This window comes from Globicephala melas, chromosome 11 (assembly GCF_963455315.2).
Source record: "Globicephala melas chromosome 11, mGloMel1.2, whole genome shotgun sequence".
Lineage (NCBI taxonomy): Eukaryota > Metazoa > Chordata > Mammalia > Artiodactyla > Delphinidae > Globicephala > Globicephala melas.
The window spans coordinates 4,586,982-4,611,860 of record NC_083324.2 but is presented as its reverse complement, the minus strand read 5'-3'; the positions used below and the strand labels follow the sequence as shown (position 1 = coordinate 4,611,860).

The 24,879-nt window shown below is 51.6% G+C and overlaps 3 protein-coding genes across 10 annotated transcripts in view; 2 read left to right on the top strand and 1 right to left on the bottom strand.

The window, feature by feature from the left end:
• The window catches only part of IFT122 (intraflagellar transport 122), a 78,050-nt gene extending 76,348 nt beyond the window's left edge, over positions 1-1,702 (top strand). For 3 of the 8 annotated variants that reach the window (XM_060308588.1, XM_060308584.1, XM_030840951.2), the window contains one exon: positions 1,563-1,702. The gene's annotated coding sequence lies outside the window, so the exon portion shown is untranslated. Of the gene's footprint in view, positions 1-686; positions 813-1,562 lie in introns of those variants that run through there. The other 5 variants (XM_060308589.1, XM_060308585.1, XR_009565968.1 and 2 more) reach the window with 4 other exon arrangements.
• On the top strand, positions 1,500-7,856 carry RHO (rhodopsin). The gene is made up of 5 exons (XM_030840961.2): positions 1,500-1,875; positions 3,581-3,749; positions 5,009-5,174; positions 5,281-5,520; positions 6,374-7,856. Exons 1-5 carry the CDS (start codon positions 1,515-1,517, stop codon positions 6,482-6,484), a joined length of 1,047 nt encoding a protein of 348 aa, XP_030696821.1. The 5' UTR covers positions 1,500-1,514; the 3' UTR covers positions 6,485-7,856.
• A 13,734-nt stretch (positions 7,857-21,590) lies between these two features.
• On the bottom strand, positions 21,591-21,782 carry LOC115844104 (small ribosomal subunit protein eS27-like). The gene has a single exon (XM_030840864.2). It carries the CDS (start codon positions 21,747-21,749, stop codon positions 21,591-21,593), a length of 159 nt encoding a protein of 52 aa, XP_030696724.1. The 5' UTR covers positions 21,750-21,782.
• Positions 21,783-24,879: the final 3,097 nt, after the last annotated feature.

Below are 24,879 nucleotides of genomic sequence, written 5' to 3'. Positions count from 1 at the left end.
AAAAAAAATTGTGGCTGGCCCGTGGTCAATGAGCACCTGAAGGCCAGGCTCCCAGTTCACTCCTGGGGGATGTCCTCACCATCCTGCTATACATGGGGGCCCTCATTTTCCCCCAGAGCTCATCCCGCTGTCCTGGGACCCACCCTCATGGCATTGCCTATCACCTGGCATCCAAGGCCCACGGTCCCAACCCAGCCTGACCAGACATCCCGGGTCACATCCTGTGTGCTGCAGTGTCCACCCAGTCCTGTTTCCGGGGTCCACCTCCCCTTCACGCGGGGGTGCCCAGGACCACGCCTGCCTCACTCATTGCAGGGATCTGGTGCCTGACACGCGTTTGGCACAGCTTACCTCCTGCAGTCAAGGGCCTTCCTTCCGGAGCCCCGAGGGCCTCTGTCCCCTCCCTGCTTCGGTCAACCCCCCCGCCCCCGCTTGGTACCCTCCTCCATGTTCGCTCCCTTCAACCCATCTTTGAGGGCTTTTGAGCCACCTTTCTGTTGCCGAGATCTGCCCCTGCCCCTGGATAAAGCCCCCGGCACTAAGCCCCACCAGAGCTGGCCACATCCCACGTGGGCCTCAGGCCTCTGCCCAGCCTTTGTCTTCAGTCTACGCTGTCTTCCCCACTTGGCAACCTGGCACAGTGTCCCCCCTCCCTCAAAATGTTATCTCCCTGGACATCTCCACAGGTAGGCACGCTTCCTCCCTGGGCCAGGAGCTGTTCTTCCCACACGGGAGTCTTCCTCAGCCTGTAAGCTCCTCCTTCCTCAAGCTTCGGCTCCCCAGTGGCCTGCACATAAATGATTGTGGAACGAGTAAGCGAGTGAATTCCAATTCAATGTAACAAATGCTTTTTGAGCTCCTGGGTGATGCCGGGCTTGTGTCTGCCATGGGGAGTGCCCTGCCCTTGCGAAGCTCACAACCTGGCAGATGGGCTACTCTCAGTATGCGGTTACTGCATGAGCCAGGAGGTGACTTAGGTGGGGAAGGAATGGGTGAGGGGCTGAGTGAGGGAATGAGAGAATAACCGGCACCTCTGCCCTCTGGGAGCTCATGGTCCATTTAGGAGGAAGACGAAGTTTGCTTGCACTAAGCCAGAGGGAAGTGGGGGTATGGAGTCAGAGGTCCCAATGTCAGGCCAAGGCCATCAGCTGAGATGACAGAGATTCCTCGGGGACAGGAGAGTTGGGGGCGGGCCTCCTGCCCTTTCCCAGGGTCCCCAGCACCTCCCTTCCCGGACAGAAGCCTTCTACCTGGAGTCACCTTGGCCCCTCTTGGAAGCCAATTAGGCCCCCAGTTGCAGCAGTGAGGATTAATATGATTAATAACGCCCCCAATCTCGCAGGTGCTGATTCAGCCAGGAGCTTAGGGAGGGGAGGTCACTTTATAAGGGCCTGGGGGGGGGGGCGGGTTTCAGAGCCTGGAGTCATCCAGCCGGAGCCCTGCGTGGCTGAGCTCAGGCCTCAGCAGCATCCTCCGGTTGGAGCTGCCGCAGGGCAGCCACAAAGGCCGCAGCCATGAACGGGACGGAGGGCCTGAACTTCTACGTGCCTTTCTCTAACAAGACAGGCGTGGTGCGCAGCCCCTTCGAGTACCCGCAGTACTACCTGGCTGAGCCGTGGCAGTTCTCCGTGCTGGCCGCCTACATGTTCCTGCTGATCGTGCTCGGCTTCCCCATCAACTTCCTCACGCTCTACGTCACGGTCCAGCACAAGAAGCTGCGCACGCCTCTCAACTACATCCTGCTCAACCTGGCCGTGGCCAACCTCTTCATGGTCTTCGGTGGCTTCACCACCACCCTCTACACCTCTCTGCACGCGTACTTCGTCTTCGGGCCCACGGGATGCAATCTGGAGGGCTTCTTTGCCACCCTGGGCGGTATGAGCTGGGGTGCGGGTGACGGGGGCTACAGGAGCCGGGAGCTTGCGGCGTGAGGGGGCCAGTGTCTGGGGACAGCCTATGCCTTGGGGATGGTGGCTGAGAGGCCATTATCCAAAGCCCTCACTTAATCAACAAACACTTTAGTGATGATGAGCTAGGCTGCCGTTTGTCGAGGGTGGGCACTGAACACTGTTGATCTCACTTGGAGTGGGGTCATTGTCTTGCTTTCCAGCAAGGAAACAGATGAGAGAAGTCAAGGGCCTTGCTGGGGTCACATCAAGTGTCTGGCGGGGCTGAGTTTCAAGCCCATGTCTCTGAGGCCCTTCAGGACATATTCTGCTTCCCTCGCAGCAGCTGTGCTGGGTCAGACCCACGCCGGGCACTGGGGATAGAGCTGGACAAGACAGATCCCTGTGTTCAGGGCTCCCAGCCTGGGGCGGGAGGAGGGCTCTGAGTCCTCCAGTCACTGGACTGCCTGTACTGGGCGATGGGCTCGGTCCTTCTCCAACATCTAGCTGACTCCCTCCCAGCCCACCTCCAGCCTCTCTGCCATGCTTGAATGCTTTCTGCGTTGATGAGTCCATTTACAGGGAGACGTTAGACCTGTGAGGTGATCTGTGTAGCTCTGAACCATAGTTTAAAATACTTTCTTTAACTGAAAAACTGATTCTCTGCAGAGAATAGATCCCATTTAGCAGATGAGAAAACTGCAGTGTGCAGAGGGGAAGAGTGACTCAGGGATATGGCAGGGCAGTGACCAGGGCCTAGGTCTCCTGGCTCAGATCGAGGAACGTTCTCTGGGGACACATGGCCTCTCAGGCAAGCAGGAGACACGAGAGGTCATTATTACAAAGCCAGGGTGACAGGGAGAGCCTAGAACCAGCCACAAGGACGCTCTGCCTCCTGTCTTCTCTCTCCCACCTGTGTCCAGGCTGCTGCCTCCGCCCCATTCCTGGGACTCTGGCCATCACTGGGTGTTTGTCACCTTCAGTGACCACAGTCACACAGTCTCAGGCCAGAAGGGTGCCACACACAGGCGGACTCGTCTCTGCTACAACTATGGTCCTGGAATACTCACTAGTGTTCCCTTTCACTCAGAAATGTCCTAGTTTGGTTGATAATTCCTATGGCCACCCTCCCTCCTGAGTTTCTGGGGTGATATGCAGGGCAGATGTCTAAATCACATCATTATTTCCTCCTCCTTTCTCTGAGCAAAACATTATGCAGTTCCTTGGCTCCTAGGAGAGGGTCCCACATAACTCATGTTGTTACATTTCCCTGGAGGGGAGAGGCCGCTGCCCAGGAGGGAGGGAAGGCTTCCCAACTCCAGGCTTCTGCTGCCTCTGCAATATCTTTTGACAGGAACTCTGCCTGTTGCCCCATGAAGGACACATTTTTCTATAAAAACTTCCTACAGGGCTCCCGGTCCAGCCATGACCCCGTGACCCGATTTCTGTGTCCCTCAAGAACCCAGAGCTCTTGAGCTGAACTAACCTTCCTGGGAGTTACTCTGCGCGGCATATAGGCCCCTCTGCCCCGCACCCGCTCTTCAATGTCCAGGCCCTCCGCACCCTAAGGCCTTGCTCCAGGCCCGCCCCCAGGTGCTTTCCTGACTGCCCTCACCCCATCCCTCAGGGGAGCTCCCCCTCCTTAGACAGGTCCAGCCACGTGGTGTGTTGACTGACAGCTGGCTACCTTGCAGGTGAAATTGCCCTGTGGTCCTTGGTGGTCCTGGCCATCGAGAGGTACGTGGTGGTGTGTAAGCCCATGAGCAACTTCCGCTTCGGGGAGAACCATGCCATCATGGGCCTCGCCCTCACCTGGATCATGGCAATGGCCTGTGCCGCGCCCCCCCTCGTCGGCTGGTCCAGGTAACAGCACCGAGTGGAAGGGAAGGAAGGGTCTCCAGGGCTCTTTGTAGGGTCCTCCAGCCAGGGGGGCTGTCTGGTTCCAGGTCCCGAGCTGGCAGCTGTCATGGGGTTGAGGTTTAGGGCAGGGAAGAGAGGGTCAGCCCCTGACACTGCTATGGGGCTAGTCCCCATGTCAAGGGGACTCCAAGACGCCCCAACCCTTCACCTTGGCTGTGCCCCTAATCCGCAGCTAAGCCAGGGCCAGATTCCAATCCTCTTTGGTCCAGTGCCCTGTTGAGCAGTTCCTCTGACCTTAGGCCTCAGCACCTGGGGAGGCAGAGCCTTCCTCGTGCAGGTGTGACATTGTAGCCTCTGGGAAGCAGTCCTGTCCAGACTCTAGGCTGTTATCTCCAAATGGGCTGAGATGAGCTGGGGTTGCGGTGGACAGTGGTTCCGGACATTGGACTAGTGACTCTGTAGGCGGCCTCGTGTCCCTCTGCTTCCGGGAAACTCCCATCTCTCTCCACTTTCCTCCTCTCTCAGTCTTCCTGGGGCCAGTGTTCTTTGCCCCGTGCTGAATTTGAGCAATTCAGCAAGGGACAAACAACTCTGGTCCCCTTCCCTGTCTTCTCCAGTCTAGCCCAGTTACATCCTGGTAGGCACAGCTAACAGACACTGGGTTTTCCGAGGTCGGTCCAGTGTCACCATCGTCTGAAATCACCCAAACATCTTAACCAGATGCCCCGGGGCCTCTTGTTTCCAGAAAGTGCAAAGATCCCTTAGTTACCCTGTGTGCCCCTCTTTGGCCTAGAAAGACCTGGGCGCCTCAAATACAGAGCTTGGCAGGGCTTTTCCCTTCTCCCCACCAACCTGTGCCCTGTGTGGCCCAAGGCCTGGCCTCCGGCTGCTGGGGAGTGGCAGGCTGGGAGGGGCGGGGCAGAGCAGCGCGGTGGTGGGCGTGGGGTTGGGGGCGTGCCTCTGGAATGAGAGACTTGGAGAGACTGTGGTCCCGGGATAACACGGCGCTGAACGAACAGTGAAACAACACTGTTTCCACAGGTACATTTGAATCGCTTACCTCAGTCAATGTGATCCTCAGTCACACAACCAAGGAGAGGTTTATTATCCCCATTTTACAGAGAGGGAAAGTGAGGCCCAGAGTGAGAGCAGCCCTACAGTAGGTGGTGGCAGGGGACTCTGGTCAGCTGGGCCTGTTCCCAAGTCCCTCACATGTGGGTCTCCCTTTGCCCCTCCCGCCCCATCTCCCCACCGGTCCTCAGGTACATCCCAGAGGGAATGCAGTGCTCGTGCGGGATTGACTACTACACGCTCTCGCCAGAGGTCAACAATGAGTCCTTCGTCATCTACATGTTCGTGGTCCACTTCACCATCCCCCTGGTCATCATATTCTTCTGCTACGGGCAGCTGGTCTTCACAGTCAAGGAGGTATGGTCCTATGCTGGGCGCTGGGGACACGCACATTGACTGGGCTGAGCCCAGCCCCCGTCCCAGAGGAGCCTCAGTCTGAACACCAGGCCCTGTTTCCCCGCAGGCAGCTGCCCAACAGCAGGAGTCGGCCACCACGCAGAAGGCCGAGAAGGAGGTCACTCGCATGGTCATCATCATGGTCGTTGCTTTCCTGATCTGCTGGGTGCCCTATGCCAGCGTGGCGTTCTACATTTTCACCCACCAGGGCTCCGACTTTGGCCCCATCTTCATGACCATCCCGTCATTCTTTGCCAAGAGTTCCTCCATCTACAACCCCGTCATCTACATCATGATGAACAAGCAGGTGCCTGCTGGTGAGGCGGGAGGGTCCAGGTCCCCCAAGGCCACAAGAGGACGAGCCACATTCTTGACTGGGCCCTCAGTCTTTCCACCTGCAAAATGGTCAGGGAGTTGGTCTTCCCCGGGGTGTCAGAGTCATCTGGGAGAAATTCAGACTCCTGGGCCAACCCCCAGACCTTCTGATTAGAGGCTCAGGGTGGACCCAGGAACCTGCATTTCTAGCAAGCCCTCCAGGTGGCTCTGATGCTGGCTCAAGAATGAGAAGCACCCATCCAGATGGTTTCGGAGGCCTGCTTTAAAGGTCAAACGGTCAAAGTCCCAAGGCTGGGAATAGGTGACAGTTTCCGCACAGCTGGACAGGGAGCTAAAAAGTCTTGTTCCAAGGAATGAAAGGATAAAGCGGTCCTTTAACACAGACCAGTTGTTCCTCTGCAGATCCCTTGATCCAGTGGGGAAAACATGGAGTCAGACATATTGGGTTCAAATCCCAGCTCTGCTAGTTTCTAGCTGTGTGACCTTGGGCAAGTCACTTCCCTTCTTTGGGCATCAGTTTCTTCATCCATAGGAAGGGTGAACTCCTAAACTCTTGGGTTAAATGAGATAATTTACAGATAGCCCTTGGCACACAGAGGGCATCATGGAGCATCACCAGTGACAAAGCCCCCTGAGGTTTGGTCCTGGCATTTCTGGGTGGGGTCGTGAAGGCCTAGTAAGTTCCTACAGGGAGCCATTTGAGAGGGGAGTGGAGGCTGGGAAGGCCAGAAGCGGGACGGGGGTGGAGGCAAATCTCACCGACCATGCCGGTTGCCACCCACATTTTGGGGGACCCTGACACTGACTCATGCCCTTTCTTCCAGTTCCGGAACTGCATGCTCACCACCCTGTGCTGTGGCAGGAACCCACTGGGTGACGATGAGGCCTCCACCACTGCCTCCAAGACAGAGACCAGCCAGGTGGCGCCTGCCTAAGGACTCTGTGGCCAACTGTAGGAGTCTCCCAGCCCCCGCCCCCCACCCCAGCCACCCCGTCAGGAGCCGTGCCTGTCGGAACCAGGTCACACAGGCTCCCTGAGTTTAAACAAACAAACAAAAAGAGAATTAATGAGAGAAAAATGAGGCTCCTCACTTGGCAGGGATGGCCCAGTCTGGAGTCCTGATTTCCCAGGGGCCGGTGGGATCTGTACCCCCCTTTCCCCCCAAACTCATCTCTCAGGCACACGAGAACTCTTGCTCTGGAAAAGTGTCCCAGCTTAGGGATAAGTGTGTAGCACAGAGTGGGGCACATAGTAGGTGCTTAATAAATGCTAGATGGTTGAAGGAAGGAATGAGTGGAGACATGAATGGAGAGATGAATGGGCAGGGAGAGCATATCTATCCTCTCAAAACCATGTTAGCAGCAGCAGCTCACCCTTGTCTGATGCCCTTGAGCAGTTGTTTTCCTCCTTGGGCCTCACTTTCTTGCCCCATAAAGTGGAAATTCCAAATCCCCCACACAGCTGCTGTGAAGATCAAATGAGATTGTGTGTGTGCGTGTGCATGTGTGTATGTGTGTGTGAGCACTTTGTAAATGGTAAGGAGCTGTACAGGCTGTAGTTAACATTATAAATAATATCAATGTATATAATTAATTCATTGCTATGATCATCTCCTCTTGATAGTGACCATTTTGAGATTGGGCAAGGCCCTGAGCAACCAGCCTCAGCAGGTTTATAAAAATGAGCCAGACGTCAAGGCCAGACCAGGGCTGGGTGTTGGGCCACGGGAGGGACAGTCAAGGAAGTGCAGAACGCAGTCATCAGGACTGAAAAAACATGGGGGGTTCAGAGCGTGGGACCGAGGCCTGGGGATCTCACCTCCAGCATGGAGCCCCGGGACTAGGGCCACCCCTTTTCTGTGTGGCCCATGGAGAGACAGGCCTTTCTCTCAGCTTCCGGAAACCACTTGTTCTCCTCCCCAGCACTCAGGCTGCAGCATCTCTGGGCCAGTATGGAGCTTCTAGAAGCCATGCTTACCTGCCCACATTTAATGGGGAGCTGGGTCCCCAATGTCACCCTTGTCTCAAAGAGCTTAGAAACAAAGAATGGGAAATCTGGCTGGGCCCACCTTCCCTGGGGATGTCCACAGGTCTCAGATTTCGGCTCCCTTGCTGGCCGAGCCTTCCGCGGCTCCAGTCCATTCTGCACTGTGGAGAGTCCTTGCTGTGAAACTGGCTGGGACGCTGGGGCATCGAAACTGAGCTGCTTCAGCAACTGCCCCTGCTCCTCCGCGTAACCAAAGCTGGAAGCTCTACCTCTCCCCAGCTCTGCCTGGAGACGAAGGCAAATTGGGGTATTAAAAGCTCAGCTCCTATACCTGGTGTTGATGGTGGTGGTTTGTGTCACTCTCAAGCTCTTTATCTGCAGGATGGATTGGAACAGGGCGGCGTCCACCTGACCCTTGACCCTGGGTTGCCTGGTTTGGGCAACCGTCAGAGCCCCCTGGGAGTACGAGGTGGGGGGAGCAGGCCCGGGAATGAGAAAAGCCCCCAACTTTGGAGTCACAGAGATCCAGGTGACCCGTGAAGCCGCAAGCAAGTTTTGTCACCTCTCTGAGCCTCCTTATGTGCAAAAAGGAATCTCAAAGCTGACCTCGATGGGATCTGCTGAGCTTTCAGTATGCAGCCAACCTGCTTCCTGGACACAGCAGACAGTGGGAGACTTTTGGCATTACCGGAGCCTTGGCTCAGAGCTGGCCCTACCAGGGACCTCATCTCCAAGGGGAATGGGATGGAGATGTAGCTCCCAAATTACCCTCATCCTCCAAGGTAGGAAAGGGCGGCAGGAGCCTGAGAAGGAAGATCTCCAGTGCCATGGAGGGATTGGAGCGGGTAATGGCTGGGGTCTCTATTGTTGCCCCTCTTAACTCTGTCTCCCTAGGTGATGTCGGTCAGGATTACTTTGGCTGCAGGTGACAGGAAATCCCACTCAATAGCACTGAAGCAAAGGGAAAAATTATTGGCTCCCAGAAATGAAACTCTCAGGGCATCAGGCACAGCTGGATGCCGGTGCGCGGATGATGTTAATCTGGCTTGTACGTCTCTGCTCTGGCTGCACTTTCCTCTGTGTTGGCTTCATGCAAGGCTGACTGTTCTCAAGAGGTGGCATAAAGGCCACCAGCAGTTCCAGGCTCTGCAAGGCCTACAGAAAGTGGTCTTCCCTTTCTCATCTGTTCCAGCACAGTTCCCAGGTAGGGCTCTCGTCGGCCAGGCCTGGGTCACCTGATAGCCCCTAAGCCTATGATCAGGCTGGGATGGGGATTCATCCTCTGACTGGCCAGACCTGGGTTACCTGCTTGCCTCTGCAGCCAAAGGTAGAGTTAACCCCACAGAAACCAAATGGTCTGAGGGTGGGGACAGGAAGGAGCCCAAAGAAAACCTCAGGGGCTTGTTTCTAGAGGAGGAGGGCCAGAGACAGCGTGGCCAGAACCAACAGCGGGCCAGAGGGGAGGGACTCTATGTCGGTGACGCCCAGCTAGTCCAGCCTCCCCCCACAGCGGGGACCCGCACAGAAGATTCCCACGGGGCCCCCGCGGGTCTTACCCTCCATTTCAGATGCTGAGTCGGGCCAGGCACGGCAGCGGGAGAGACAGTAGCATTTCAGCTCGTCTGCCTTGCAGGCAGCCCTGTCCTCTCACTCCCACACCCTAGTCAACTTATTCTGAGGATTCAGCCTCACATCCAGAGAAAAAATTTACTCTAAAACCAGAACATTCGCTGGCTTTTCCTGATAGAGAGAAAAGCCTCCTTACTTCCTTAATTTATAATTGATTTGACAGCCACTGATGGAGAACCCGCCATAAATAAAGGCAAAGAGCTGCTGACTGAGGCTGGAGAGAGGGTGTTACCCAGCTCATGTCCAGGCTCCAGGAAGCCAACAGGTTTATGGAGTGCCTGTTGTGTACAATCGTATCTTCACTCAACCCAGTCTAAGGAAGCTGACCCTAGGCCAGGACGTGCTGGGGACTCAGAGATGGATTGGAGGGAGCAAGTCTCTGGGCTGTGACCTGGCCAGCGTCAGGGCCACAGAACTCTCTCACCCCTGATTTTGCCTCTGGGAGGAGAGCGCATGAACCTCCACCCCAAGGCAGCAGGGCTTGATGACAGCCTGCCCCTTGCCCTCTAGTAGAGACATGTGTTCCACATACCCCAAAGTGCCCCTGGGAGACAGTGGGTACCCTTCCCAGCTGTGTGACCTCAGGCCAAATCCTTGAACCTCACTAGGGCTCAGGCCCCTCAGCTTTAAAGGGGAGAATCAATCATCCCAGTTGGTAGAATTGTCTAAAGGGACTGAGATTATTGATACAAGAGATGAGGTGCATAATAGGCATTCAATAAATGTGAGTTCCCGTCCCAGAGACATGAACCAAGTTCAAAGGAGCAGCTCCTGTTATAGTGAGAGATAGATGTGTAGAGAGATTAAAATAATGGAGGTGTCTCAGGAAAGGTGGAAGCAAGTGCTAACTGCCCCCAGTATTCATTCCCTTTCTTTCTTTTAGTATTATCAGCCCAAGTTCTAGCTAGGCACCTTGCCACCCAGCACAAGACTGCATCTCCCAGCTTCCCCTGCATCTGCAATGGCATGTAGGTGACATTAAGGTCTAGCCGAAGGACTATAATCAGAAGTGATATGTGCAGTCTCTGGGTTGTGCATTTCAGAGAATGGAGGTGTCCACCATGTCCTCTCTTCTTTCCTTCCTGGTGGCTAGAATGTGGTCATGATGACCAGCACTGCAACAGCTTCTTGGATCATGAGGTAGAATCTGTGGGCAGATAATGGCAGAGCATCAAGAAGGAAGGAGCCTGGGTCTCCCATGCTGCCTCACCAGCCCTGCACAACCGAGACTTGAGGGGTTTCATGAGAGAACAGTCTCCTGGTTTCATGTTGAAGCCACTGTTATTTTGGAGTCAGGGATGGTTTCTTAACTAAAGCAGAGAGCTTCCAGGTTGTAGCCCAGGGTCTGGACTTAGGGAGACCTGATGCAGGTCCTCTCTGAACTTTAGCTTTTTCACGTATAAATATAACAGTGAATATAAAATATGTGGACATTGAACATGGCAGCTCTTTCTACCCTGCCGTCTATGCATTTATTGACCTAAAGTCACAGATGTCCTCATGCTACAGGGGTTAGAGTTAACACAAAGCAGGCACTGCTTCAAAGAGTTTAGAACTGAAACCTGCAGAACTGTAAGTTCACACATAGGAGGACCTCATTCAATGTTACAAGATGGCAAAAAAAGTTTTTGGCAAAACTTACATTTCGTGCAGGCCTCAGCAAACGCGTCTCATGCGTACACCAAGGAACCTGTCCTCTCTCCAGAAGCCTGATCCCCACAATTACCATTTCCCTGTGAAAAGGCAATCCTCTAGAAGAATTTTTAGATCACGCAGCACATTTTAGAACTTCTTCCCTCCAAATGCAAAACTCTGTCCTGGCACAGCCCTGGAGCAGGGTTTCAGATGAAGCTCGTGGGAATGTTTGTATCACTGAGTCTTTCTCTACTTCTCAGTTCTTGGAAATGTGATCAAAATTGCTGCCCCCATTGGCACCAGCTTCCATGCGCCTCTTTGCCTCATTTCATCTCCTGCTCTAGATGGTTCTCGCAGATGGTTTTCAGGCCTCCCTCCACTCAGCCAAGCTGGGTTCTGGCACTGGGGCTTCCACAGCAATGGGTGCTGAGAACCTACTGCGTGCCAGGTGCTGTGCTGGGCACCAGGGAACACCACCAGGAACAAGACAGACACAGCCCTGCCCACCCCCACTCCCTCTCAGAGCTCAAGGAGACAGGTAAGGCAGTGTTTTAACTTGGGGTGCTAGAGGCTCCCACAGAGCAAGTTGAGGGGCTGCTGGCAACACAAGCGGGGGCCCCGAACATCCTAGGGTGTCAGGGAGGGCTTTTCCGAGGGAGTGATGTCTACACTGAGGCCAAAAGGATGAGTGAGAAATGGTCCAGAGAAGGTAGGTGGAGATAAAGGAGGGCCTTCTAGGGAGAGTGTATCAGCTAGCTTATGCTGTGTGACAAACAACCCCCAAATCTCATGCTTCAAACAACACACCACGTATTGTTGCTCGTGACTCTGCGGGTCAGCCAGGTGATCTGGACCAAGCTTGGCTGATCTCTGCTGGGCTCATTCAAGCATCTGTGGTCAGCTGGAGGGCTGGCTAGTTGGCCAGCTGTGGGCTGGGTGACAGGGGAGACTGGGCCATGGGATGCTCAGCATCCAGAAGCCTTGTTCACATGGGACTGGGACTGGACATCATTTCCACCGTGCAGGGTTGGTCAAAGCAAGTCATAAGGCGAGCTCAGATCCAAGGCATGTAGGAGGAGCTGCAAACTTATACTGCAAATGGGCATGGATATGGACAGGGGTGAAAAACTGGGGCCATTGTGACATCAATCTAACAGATACACACACAGAGGAAACACAAAGGGGAAAACCCAGCTCTCAACACCTAACCAGTTCCAAGAGCCTCATTGTGGTTGGACTGTGGGTTTACAGGGGGAAGGAGGCTCCATAAGACAGAGGTCAAGCTTTCACCCATGGCAGTGGGGAGCCACGAAGGGTGCTAGGCAGGGCAGTGATACCAAGTTTCACTTTAGAACACTTTGCCTCCCTCAATCCAGACCTCTGGTGATGGAGAGTCCCCTGGAAAAATCCCAACAATAGGACTACAGAGAGAAAACTGCAAGTCTGTTCTAAACCTGTCCCCTTCAAATCCTACACCCTCCTCAGAGGTAACCACTGCTATTACCTTGGAATGAACCCTTTCAGACCTTCTTCTGTGGCTTCACTTACACACACACACACACACACGCACACACACACACACACACGCGAGTTCTGTCTTCTCAGAAGTGGGGACATATTCCACAGATACTTTCTGTTTTATTTCATTTTCACTGCTGTGTACTATTCCACCGTGTGAACAGATCACAGTTTATTTGTCCAATCTCCCCTTGGCGGGCATTTAGGTTGTTTTGAATTTTTGCTAAGATTGCAGTGTATCAGTGTAAGAGTTCCTCTCAGATTTATACCCAGAATGACGTGGATGGGATGTGGCACGAATCCATCTTAGTTGTATTAGACGTTACTAAATTCTTTCTATGTGGCCACCAACTTACCTTCCCGACAGCTGTGCCTTTCTTCACATCCTAGACACGCGGTATTGATGGGCATTTAAATAGTTGTCATTCTACTGGGTGTGAAATACCACCTCATCCTTGTTTTAATCCATCTCGTCATTTTAAATGGCTGCAGATTATTCTGCAGTAAGGGTGTAATTCAGCCAGAGCCTGAGTGATTCATTTAGAACTTCTTTTTTTTTCCTTTTCCAAATAATGCAGCAATTATTTCTTTTCCGACTAATGCACTCCTAGGAGAGAGAAGTGGAGTGCTGGGCTCAAGGGAATACCTTTTCCAAGTAGGCTGCACCCAATTTATGCCCCTGGAAGAGGCAATGAGGGCCTGGTTCCCTGCATCCTTGCCAACGCTTTGTCTTCAATTTTTATCAATGTGATGAGAAAACAGTATCTCATCATTGTTTCAATTTAAAATTTCCTGAGTGTCAAAGAAGTCGAAGATATTTTCCTGTGCTTATCAGCCTTTCTGATGAATCAATATTCTTTGTTTATTTTCCCAGAGGACATTGTCCTTATTTATGGAGACTTTTGGGAAGTAATTTAAAAATTGCTCATTCATCCCTTAAAAATTCTTTCTTATAAAACAAAACAAAAGGAGGCCACAGGTTGACCTGGGGTGTCTGTTCCAGGTAAACCCACTGGTCGGCCCCCAACTGCTGCTTCCTGAGGGACCAAGGCCAGCAGTGGCCTGGGAACAGGAGTGGACACTGGGGCAGTGGGATTGGAGGGCCTCAGCAGCTACCTCCACAGCCCAGGTGTGCCCAGTTCCCCATCAGCATTCCAGGTTCTGCTGAGCAGAGGGCGCAGGAGGGATCAGGCATCTCAGCCCCCATCATTTTGCCATGGGGGCTGAGACCCAGAGAAGTCAAGCGATACACCCAAGTTCACATAGGAGCAGGTGGCCCGGCTGAGGCATCAGCACGCAAGGCAGGGCTGCAGTGCCCCCTCTCAGCTTTCCTGCCCAATCAGCGGCTCGGAGACTCCAGCCCAATCAGGGGCTAATTGGAGTGGTGGGGCCGGGCCTGCTGGTATGTAAGGCGAGCAGGCAGGTCTGGGGGCCTCACGCCTGGGTAGGGGGCCATCTGCATCTGCCTGTGAAATGGCTCCTGGGAGCCTCGCCTCCAGTGACACCTCCTCAACCTCCACACTGGGGTCGTCCAGGTCATCTGGGTCTGAAAAGCCAGGTAAGCAAAGGGAGCGGCTCCTCCCTCATCCGCGCGAGCCCGTTCCCTGGGTGTCCTGAACCCTTCTTCCCCGACCCTGCTCCTCCTTCTCTCTGTCTGGTCCCTGAACCCACCCCAGGGGCAGAAGAGCTGATGCCAGTGGTAGCGGGGGCCAGGGAAGAGAGCAGAGGGGGGGCCTCCCCAGCTGGAGCCCATTTGCTGTGGGCGAGGGCTGGCAGCCCAGCTGCAGCTGCAGGGCAGCTAGTTGAAGGGGCCGGAGCAATAACGAAGCAAGCGTTCGACGCTTGACTGGGCTTTGGATTTAGGGCTGCGTCCCAATTTTCAATCAACAAACAACGCCTCAAGGATTCTCTGGATATGGGGTCCACTGAGGCAAAGAGACCCATTTCATTCCTTCCAGGTGCTCCCAGTCTGGTAGGCGAGCTTGCCTCATTATAGATGCCATTTGATAATGTGGCGTGTGCTTTAGTGGTGGGGACCCAGAGGGCTGTAGGAGCCCAGAGGAGTCGCCTAACCCCCTCTGGGAGGTCAAGGAAGGCTTCCTAGAGGAGGTGACTCTGAAGGAGGGATAAGCCTCACCCAGGGGAAGGAGGGCTGAGGCAGGGGAAGTGTTCTGAGTACTTGCAAAGACTCCTCTGGAGGAAGTGAGGGGTCCCATCTGCCTGGGAAGCACAGGGAGAGTTGCTCAGTTTGGCTGGGGTGCAAATCTCGGTGATGTTTAGGCCTTGAAGGATGAATGAAAGCTGCTTGGGTGGCCACGGCCGCCCAGGCCTAGGGAACAGCATGGCACAGGCTGTGGCCTGGAGGGGAGAGTGCTGGTTGAGTGCTTGGGAGCTGCGCCGTCTTCCTGCTGGCTGGAGCAGAGTTGGGGGAGACGCGGTGATGGGGGCAGGGGCTGATCAGACTGGGCCTCCAAGGCCAGGTCAGGTGTGTTGGCCCTTGTACTGAAGGTAATGGAGGAGAGGGTCGGAAAGGGGGAGGAGACTGTGCCCTGGGGATGGAGGCAGAGAAGCCTATGGGGAGCAGGAGGGGTTCCAGGATATTCCCCGGGCGCTTGTTTGGGTGTCTGGGTAGGTATGGGTGTGGGCACATTTGTGGGAGAGAGAAGATGGGGGACAGGTTTTCGGGGACCTGTGAGCTCTGTTCTGGACATCCTGGTATACAGCAGGCATCGAATAACTGGAATGAGAAGCTGAACACAGTTGGAGGGTGGGGGTGGGGGGGAGGAAGGAGAGTTGGGGGTGGCTCCCTGGGACAGGGCATGGTTTGGGGGAGACAGGGCAAGGATTAGAGCTGTCACCCCAGGCTATGCCCCTCCAGAAACCCTCGAACACTGCAGCTGGGAGGGCTCAGACTGCCTTAGGGCCCCTCCCCACCGTGGGAGATGGGGGATGGGGAGAGTGAGACTCTCCTGAGGTCCCGGCTGACCTCAGGTTCTACCAATTAGCAAAACGAATATTCTCAGACACTGGGCTCCTCCTGGCCAGGAAACAAAAGAGGTTGAATTTGATGAAGTCTCTTTACAAGTTTTGCTGAGATCTAGAGTTTTGGGATGGTGGTTTTTTTCTACTTTAAAATGCGGTTTTTAAAAAAAATATGTTTTAGCCATGTGATTCCTTTTTTGAGTCTTCAGTTTTTGCAGATTGGTCAGAAATCAACATTTCTAATCACCATGTTTAAATCAGGTTTCATATTTAAACCACTTTTATGTGCTTTATGGTGACTGACAACTGTCTCTCTCCTCACCCCTGGATCCTACTCTCTTTTGCAACTTAAAAGAAAAAAACCAGCTTATTGAGATCCTCAAAAATTCACGTAGCATACAATCCACCCGTTTAAAGTGTACAATGGCTTTTAGCACATTCACAGTTGTGTACCCATCTCCACAGTCAATTTTAGAATATTTTCATCCCTTCTAAATGAAAACCTGTACCCATTAGCTGTCAACTCCCCATCCCTGCCCACCTCCCAGCCCCTGGCAACCACTAATCTACCTTCTGGCTCTGATTTGCCCATTCTGGACATTTCATATAAACTAACTCATACAATATATGACTTTTTGTGACTGGCTGCTTTCACTCTGCATAATGTTTTCAAGGAAGTACTTCATTCCTCCTGTTGCCTGGATGACATTGCATTTTATGGCTATACCACGGTTTGTTTATGCATTCATTAGTTTATGGACTTTTGGGTTGTTTCTACTTTTTGGCTGTTACAAATAATGCTGCTATGAACATTTGTGTACACGTTTAGGTGTGGACCTGTATTTTCTTTTCTCTTGAGTATATACCTAGGAGTGAAATTCTTTTGTTACTTTTTATGATGAAAACTTTCAAGCGGACAGAAAAGTAGACTGAATGGTACAGTGACTCCCAGCTTCCCCACCCACACATATGTTACCAACCAGCTGTTCTTGGCCTCCTTAATCAATAGAAATTGATCAGAGGCCAGATAAGAAATTCAGGCAAGGCTTTACTGGGGCCCCTGCTGCAGCAGCAGGGATTGAGAACAAGTAACAGTTTCCCTTGCTAGCTTGCTCACTCAGGTGGGAGGCAAACTTTTTCCTTCTATGGGGTGAGAGTAGGAGTGTGTCCAGGGATCAGGCCAGAGGGGTGGCCTAGGAGGCTTGCCCACCTCTGTGGTGGTGTTGTGTGCAGGGGGCGTGCCCAGTACCCTGCTTTGGCTCCTGGCTCTTCAGAAGAAAAAGTTGGGCACCTTGGTCTTTTTGTATCTTGTTGTCTATAATTTGCCCCAACTGGGCATGCATGCAGTTATTTTTAGTCCCTTATAGTTTCTTTTTTTTTTAACATCTTTATTGGAGTATAATTGCTTTACAACGGTGTGTTAGTTTCTGCTTTATAACAAAGTGAATCAGTTATACACATGCATAAGTCCCTTAGAGTTTCTTTGTATGTCATTGATCGAGGAGACATTTGTCCAGGGGCAAGCACTGCAGCAAAGTGTCCCAGGTCCCAGCCTGTCTCATTCCCCCCTGAGGGATTCTACACCCCTTATTCTTAAAGGGTAAGGGGCCAAAGGTCTCTCCTTTTGAAACTTCCTGCTAGACGGGGGCCGCAGACCCTAGCCTACCCTAGTGGTGTAGAAGTCCCTCACTGACTATTCCAAGGACCTGTATGGACGTGGGCCACTCTCCCCTGGAATGGGTTGAATTCCTTGAGACATCATGAGTCTTTACTTGAAACTGTTGGAGGCTGGAAGACACAAACTTAACCAGAAGGTTAAACAAACAAGGGCCCTAAAGGAGAAGAACAACAATAGCCATTAAAGGGCCTAGAAAGGGAAGGCACCAGGTTAACTTTGGGAGGGCTTCCTTAACTGTTGACCAGACAGCGGAGGCGATGTCGCCCCTGCCAAAATTGTGAAGCTGCTCTGCCTGGGCATATATTACCTTAATATTAAATTCTACCTGTCCTGTTGCATTGGTCCAGGTGCAGCAGGTTGTATTAATTATCGCACAAACTCTACTTCGTTCTGCCAGAAGGTAATCAAGAGCTAGACGATTGTCAAGAACTACATTAGCCAAAGAAACAAGAGATCTTCAGTCCCGTTAAGGCTTGTCTTGTCTGTTCCATCATATAACCAAGCTGTCTAGTGAGATTTCTCAGTGTTGTTTCATGATAGGTAAAGCCTCCCCACGGAGCTGCCAGCCCAATGGCCAGCCCTGCCCCTGTTAAGATCACTTCTAGTGCTCTCTGGGTTCGCTGATGAGCTGGAGTGGTCCTGTTACCAATAAAACCCCCTCTTATCCCTATAGTCCCTAGAGTGCACTCTCCTATGAAGTGAACATTATCAATGCATTTATATGCTATAGCTTGGTTGGAAAAGGACAGGGGCCTGGCCATAATTCCATAACATCTGATGGTTTGTGTGTCTGCAGAGGAAAAACAAACACTTCTGGGGTGCAGAACTGAATATCTGTCTCACGGTTGTTAAGAGAGGACAGTCCTTGAAGGACATAACTCTTGTTAGTACTTTAAAAATTAGGGGATAGGGCTTCCCTGGTGGCGCAGTGGTTAAGAATCTGCCTGCCAGCGCAGGGGACACGGGTTTGAGCCCTGGTCCTGGAGGATCCCACGTGCCACAGAGCAACTAAGCCTGTGCCAAAACTATGGAGCCCGTAAGCCACAACTACTGAGCCCACATGCTGCTACTGAAGCCCGTGCGCCTAGAGCCCGTGCTCCGCAACAAGAGAAGCCACTGCAATGAGAAGCCCGCGCACCACAACGAAGAGTAGCCCCTGCTCGCTGCAACCAGAGAAAGCCTGCGTGCAGCAACGAGGACTCAATGCAGCCAAAAATAAATAAATAAATTAATTTTTAAAAAATTAGCAGACAGCAGACCCTTATGTTGATAATTCAGCACCTAAAGCTCTACAACATTTTTAACAAGATGCTCGTGTATGCTCCTGCTGAGCACAATAGCAAGAATGGAAAATTGGAGTCCAGTCTACCACATCATTTTACTCATCTGTTGATGGTGCCTGTCTTTGAATAGGTATCTCACATTTTCCACTGGCTCACAGGTGTATTGTTCTGTGGGAACCTGCCGGGTTTCTGGAGGTAAAAGCTTCAGTCTGGACAAATGTACCCAACTAGATATCCCTTGCAGTTTGACAGCAGTAGGGGTGGTTAAAATTACTTTATAGGGGCTCTTCCATTTTAGCAATCGTTGGTCTTTGGGGGACCCCTCTTTCCAGTTCTAAGAAGAACCTGGTCCCCGGGGTTTATTTGTGAAGGCCCTGCTCCTTCCTCTGTAGTGTTAGTGGGGGCTGGCAGTGCCTTGTGGGCACAGTCCTGGATTGCCTCCTGAACTTGTCCTAGATTAATAATATATCTCAGGGCCTGGTTCACTTCCTCATCCAGTAGAATGTCAGTAGTAAGAAAAGGCCTCCCATAGGTCATTTCAGATGGGCTAAGCCTCAGACCACTCCTGGGGCTACACGGACCCTGAGGGGTACAGTAGGAAGCGAGTTGGTCCAGGGTACATGAGTCTCTTGGCAGAGTTTTGCTAAGGTTTTCTTCAAAGGATGGTTCATTTTCTCTACCTTCCCTGAAGACTAGGGGTGCCAAGAGGTGTGTAGTTTGTAGTCTATCCCTAGGGCCATTGTGAGCCCCTGTGTGATTCTGGCTATAAAACAGGGCCTGTTATCACTGGGGAGGGACTTTGGAAGTCCAAACCGAGGAACTGCTTCTTTTAAAAGGGACCTACAGGCTTCCATAGCCTTTTCAGATTGGATGGGGAAGGCTTCCGCCCATCCTGTGAAAGTATTGACAAACACCATAAGATATTTATATCCTGACCGTGGGGGCATTTGGGTGAAACCTAACTGTCAGTCTTCCCCCTGATATGTCCCTCGGCATTGAATTGGCCTGAGTAATGAAGGGGGGATTGGATGGGCCTGTGGGTTATTATGGGCACATAAATCACAGGCAAGTGTTGCTTGTTTTACTGTTCTTTTAAGCCCCTTCCCTGAAAAAGCCTTTTGCATCAAGTCCCGCAGTGATCCCTCCCATAGTGGGTGGCACCGTGTAAGCTCTTAGTGAGTTTCCATTTTTGGGCCTCAGGAATTAGAACCGTATCCTCCTTTCTCTACCGGCCTGTGCTTCTCTTCTCATAGCCCCGTTTCTCAGCATTTTCCTGTTCCTGTGGGGAATACTGGAGAAGGCTAGGGAGTTCAGGGGGGCCAATCACTGGGGCCATAATTTGCTCAGGCTCTTGCAATTGAGCTGCCTGTTTTGCAGTTTGATCATCTTTGCTGTTCTTTTGACTCACAAGGGATCCATCCCTCTGATGGCCCCTGCAGCTGATTACTGTTACCTGGGTCAGGAGCTGCACTGCTTCTAAAAGAGCCAGAATCAAATCTTTATATTTTATGGGGGAATTTGTAGCGATTAACGTTGCTCTTTCCAAATGGCAGCGTGAGCATGTAGCACGTGGAACCCATATTTACAGTCAGTAAAAATATTTAATTTCTTATCCGTCCCTAATTGCAAAGCTCTCATTAATGCAATTAGTTCAGCTTTCTGGGCTGATGTCTGTGGGGGGCAGGGCCTTGGCTTCGATTCCGTTCATCTAGACTAACTGGCATACCCTGCCTTTTGGGTTCCCATTTCTATAAAACTGCTCCTATCAGTAAACTGTTTGACCTCAGGGCTGTCAAGGGGCTCATCTAGATGAGACCTGCTGGAGCAAGTTTGTTCTATGGTCTCTTTACGCTGATGCACTAAGTCTCCACTCTAGACAGCTGGAAGCAGAGTCGCCGGGTTCAGGGTTTGGCACACCTTTAAGATAATGCCGGGGGCGTCCAATAGGAGGGCCTGATATCTTGTTAACCTTCCTCCAGTCAACCAATGATGTCCTTTGACTTCCAGCACAAATTGTACCTGATGAGGGGTTGACACGCCTAAGTGTTGTCCCAGGGTGGGCTTGGAAGCTCATTTACCAACAGGGATGTGGCCACTACTGCCTGCCGGCAGCTTGACCATCCCAGGGCCACTGAGTCCAACTGTGTTGAGAAGTAAGCCACTGGTCCCTGATCCGGTCCCAGCTTTTGGGTCAGGACTCGTGGTGCTATCCCTGACCTCTCACGAACGTGTAGGGTAAGGGGCTTGTGCGAATTTGGAAGCCCCAGCACTGGTGCTCTACTCACCGCAGTCTTCAGAGTCTCAAAGGCCTGCTGGTGGTCCTTATTCCGTTGAAGGGGTTCCCTTTCTTCTCCCTTTAGACCCTCACATAGGGGTTTTGCTATAAGGCTATAATTTGGAATCCAGATACGACAGAACCTAGCCATCCTGAGAAAGCCTCAGAGTTGCCTTTTTATGGTTGGAGATAGTAATGCATTAACTGCTGTTTTTCAATCTATGGCAAGGGCTGGTGCCCCTGGGGTCAAACCCAGTCCTAAATATTGAAACTGTTGCTGGTTGAAGATACTTTATATCGGTTGAAGATACTTTATATCCCCTTCTTGCCAGAAAATTTAGGACCGTAACAGTATTTTTATCTGAATCTTATTTGGTCTCACTACTTATCAAGAAATCATCAACATATTGTAGCAGAGTTCCCTTCTCAAGGCTCAATTCCCTGGGTTCCCTTGCTAACGTGTTTCCAGAAAGATGGGGGCTGTCCTGAAAACCCTGCGGAAGTACTGTCCGGGTGTATTGGGTAGCCTCCAGGTGTCAGGGTCCCTCCATTCAAAGGCATAAAGGTATGGAGAGTCTGGATTTAGGGGAATACAGAAAAATACATCAGTGAGGTCCAAAACAGAGCAATACTGCGTGCCCCCTGGCACTTGGGTGCGGTGGGTGTATAGCTTTGACACCAGTGGGTGAATAGGGATGACGGCCTCATTCACTGCTCATAAGCCTTGCACAAACCAGTACTCCCTGTCAGGCTTCTGAACGGGGAGGATTGGGGTATTGCAAGGGGGCTGGCAGGGCCTAATGAGTTTGTGTTTTAGGAATTTGATGAGCAGTGGTTGGATTCCTCTCAGGGCTTCAGGCTTTAAAGGATATTGTGCGTTTTTTTTTCCCCCATAATCAAAACTCGATTGAAAAACTGACAGCCAGATAGAAGAATGCTGTTGTATACCTTACAGAATTAAACATAATTACATTATCTTGGTAGATTAACTGGAATTGCTGAACTGATAAGGCTTTCTGCGATAGAACACAAATTCAGGAAGTTGTGTGGAACATTAGTGTTGCTTTCTTCTAAACAAACACCCTTCTGTGGATCTGGCCTTTCCTCCTGTTGGCCGGCGCAACACTGTTGAACAACCTACGTAAAGCACCACTGTCTGAGCACAGCTGAAAACCGTGGTAATCTTGTAGCAACCTGGACATTTTACATCCATAAAATAAGAATTTGTGCTTTGAACCAGCCGTTTCTTTTTTTTTTAATTAATTAATTTTATTTATTTACTTTTGGCTGTGTTGGGTCTTCATTGCTGCGCGTGGGCTTTCTCTAGCTGCAGCGAGCAGGGGCTACTCTTCGTTGTGGTATGTGGGCTTCTCATTTCTCATGGCAGTGGCGTCTCTTGTTGCGGAGCACGGGCTCTAGGCGTGCGGGTTTCAGTAGTTGTGGCTCGCAGGCTCTAGAACTCAGGCTCAGCAGCTGTGGCACGTGGGCTCAGTAGTTGTGGCACACGGGCTCTAAAGCACAGGCTCAGCAGTTGTGGTGCACAGGCTTAGTTGCTCCGCGGCATGTGGGATCTTCCCGGACCAGGGCTGAAACATGTGTCGCCTGCATTAGCAGGCAGAGTCTTAACCACTGCGCCACCAGGGAAGCCCCGAGCCTTTTCTTTTTATGTTTTTTCTTTTCCTTTCCAAGGAAGGATCTTGGAATCGCTAGCCAAAGGCATGTTGATCCTTTCAGAAGCGCAGCCCATGCAGATCTCTAAGGCAACACCCCTAGCGAGCAGCACAAGACCAGGCACGTGGCATCTAAAGGATATTGTCTTTTCCAGGGGTATTTTTCCCCAGGCCTTAACCATATTTTTATTGGGGGAACAAGTTTTGCCCTTCCTGGCACCGAGGTATCTCAAACTGCAGGATCTACCGGTTCTCTAATTTCCTGGGGGATGTCTTGGGGAACATTTTGATGACCAGCCCGTGGGCCATCTGGGGCTACAAATAGATGCATTCTCTGTTTGAATTCTTTACCTCCTTGGATTCCCCTGTCCTAAGAATATACTAGCTCTTAATTTATTTAGCAAATTTCTTCTGAGGAGGGGGACAGGGCATTCTGGCATATACAGAAAGGAGTGAGTAATAATAATGGACCCAATTCCACAGGCAAGGGGAGACCTAAATTGCCTTACCTTTGGCTGCCCATCGACTCCCGTCACAGTACAATCACGGTTGGAGAGAGGGCCAGCTGGCCAAATCGGAACAGAACAGGAGCCTCCAGTGTCTGCAAGAAAGTCAGTTCTCCTACCTGCCACATCAGGGGTGACCTAAGGCTCCCCTGGAGTGATGAGGATGGATCGAGTGGGATCTGGAGCCGGGCAGGCAGGCGCTCCGGCCCCCTCAGTCGGTGTGCAGGAATCTCTTATCCGAGAGATTTGCAAGGAACTGGGGCGGGGCAGGGTTGCCCCTAGGGCATCCCACAGGAGGGCCCTCAGGACATTCCCCCTTCCGGTGCCCCCTTCCAACAAAAGGCACACTGGTTCTGGCCTAGGCAGCTTCTTGGCGGTCTGTCCAGCCTTCTCGGCCCTCCAGGATCCCCTCGAGGTGGTGGATGGATCAGAGCAGCCAAAAGTTGCATTTTCTTTATTAGCCTCTTATTCTTATTGGTCTCCTCCGTTAAGTCTTGGTTGTTACAGACTTTGAAGGCATCCTCTACCAAGATTGACAACGGGGTTTGGGGCCTGGCCTCAAGCTTTTGTAATTTTCTCCTGCTATCAGGAGTAGCGATAAAATGCATGGCCAACAGTGTCCTCCCTTCTGTGGACTCAGAGTCTGTACTGGTGTCCTTCATGAATGCCTCTGTTGCCCGGCTCGGGAAGACTGCCAGATTTTCGTCTTTTTCCTGTGTAACCTCTCAGACCTTATCATAATTTAAAGGTTTCACCATATACCCTTTCCTTCCTTCTGATAGACAAGTAATATAATGTCTCATCCTAGCTTGGCCTGCACAATCTCCACAGTCCCAGGGGGGGTCATGTTCTAGGATTGCATCCCCACCCACCTGATAAATTTGGTGGTGTGGATTGGTGGCCACCAGGCCATCTGCGTGTCCCCTGGCCTTTCTCAGTATGCGCTCCTTTTAATCCAGGGTGCAACAGTGGGCCAGAATAACCATGATGTCCTGCCAGGTGAGAGAGAATGTCAACCCCAGCCTGATAAATTCGTCCCTAAACTTGTCAGAGTTCTCTGAGAACCTGCCAAACCTCTCCTTACAGATTCACAATGGAAAAGGCCACAGGGGTCAGAACCTGAGGGCCTAGAGGTGGGAGTATTCCCACAGGGGATTTTTGGACATAGAATAAAGTGAGAGTAGTTACTCCTTAAGCTAAGGTGAAAAAAAGATTTCAAAAGTAAATACAGGAATTCACACGATCTTTTATCACAAGCAGCACTCCAGGACAATTTTGTTCTCCTAGAGAGAGAAACCAAATCCAGTCTTGCATCAGCCTCCTCTTAATAAAATCCATTTTCCTAATTAAATTTGACCCAACCTTAGAAAGTCCTGACCACATACAAAATTCTTTTTCCAATGATCCTTTTCTGCAAACCTTCTGCAACTTTGTGTAGCCATATCATCCTGTCCCTTATTCTTTCCATTCAGAAATAACCAGCCCTAGCACAAAAATCACTTTTTCCTTTTAATAAAATATACTTCTGTTCCTCATATCTTTTTTTTTAATTAATTTATTTTTTGGCTGCGTTAGGTATTCGTTGCTGCACGTTGGCTTTCTCTAGTTGCGGCGAGCGGGGGCTACTCTTCATTGCAGTGCATGGGCTTCTAATTGCAGTGGCTTCTTTTGTTGCGGACCACGGGCTCTAGGCACGCAGGCTTCAGTAGTTGTGGCATGCGGGCTCAGTAGTTGTGGCTCGTGGGCTCTAGAGTGCAGCCTCAATAGTTACGGCGCACGGGCTTAGTTGTTCCGCGGCATGTGGGATCTTCCCGGACCAGGGCTTGAACCCGTGTCCCCTGCATTGGCAGGCGGATTCTTTTTTTTTTTTTTTTTAAGTCTGGCAAGGATTTATTAGGAAGCTTATTAGTCACAGTGAATAAAAATCCATGAACAGAAGAACTGAGATCTCCAAATTGGCAACTGGGCTTACAACACTAGTTAGAAGCTAATAAATATTAAGGATGTCCCAAGAGGAATCTTATCTAAGTCCCAATCTTACCCTGACTACCCCAACAAACACAGAAACGATGCCCATGCTCTCCTCAGACTGCTTACCTGGTTAGCAGGAAAAAAGAACTTCTTCTCAAGCTATTACGCATTATCAGGAGACTCTTGCTCTTCTAAC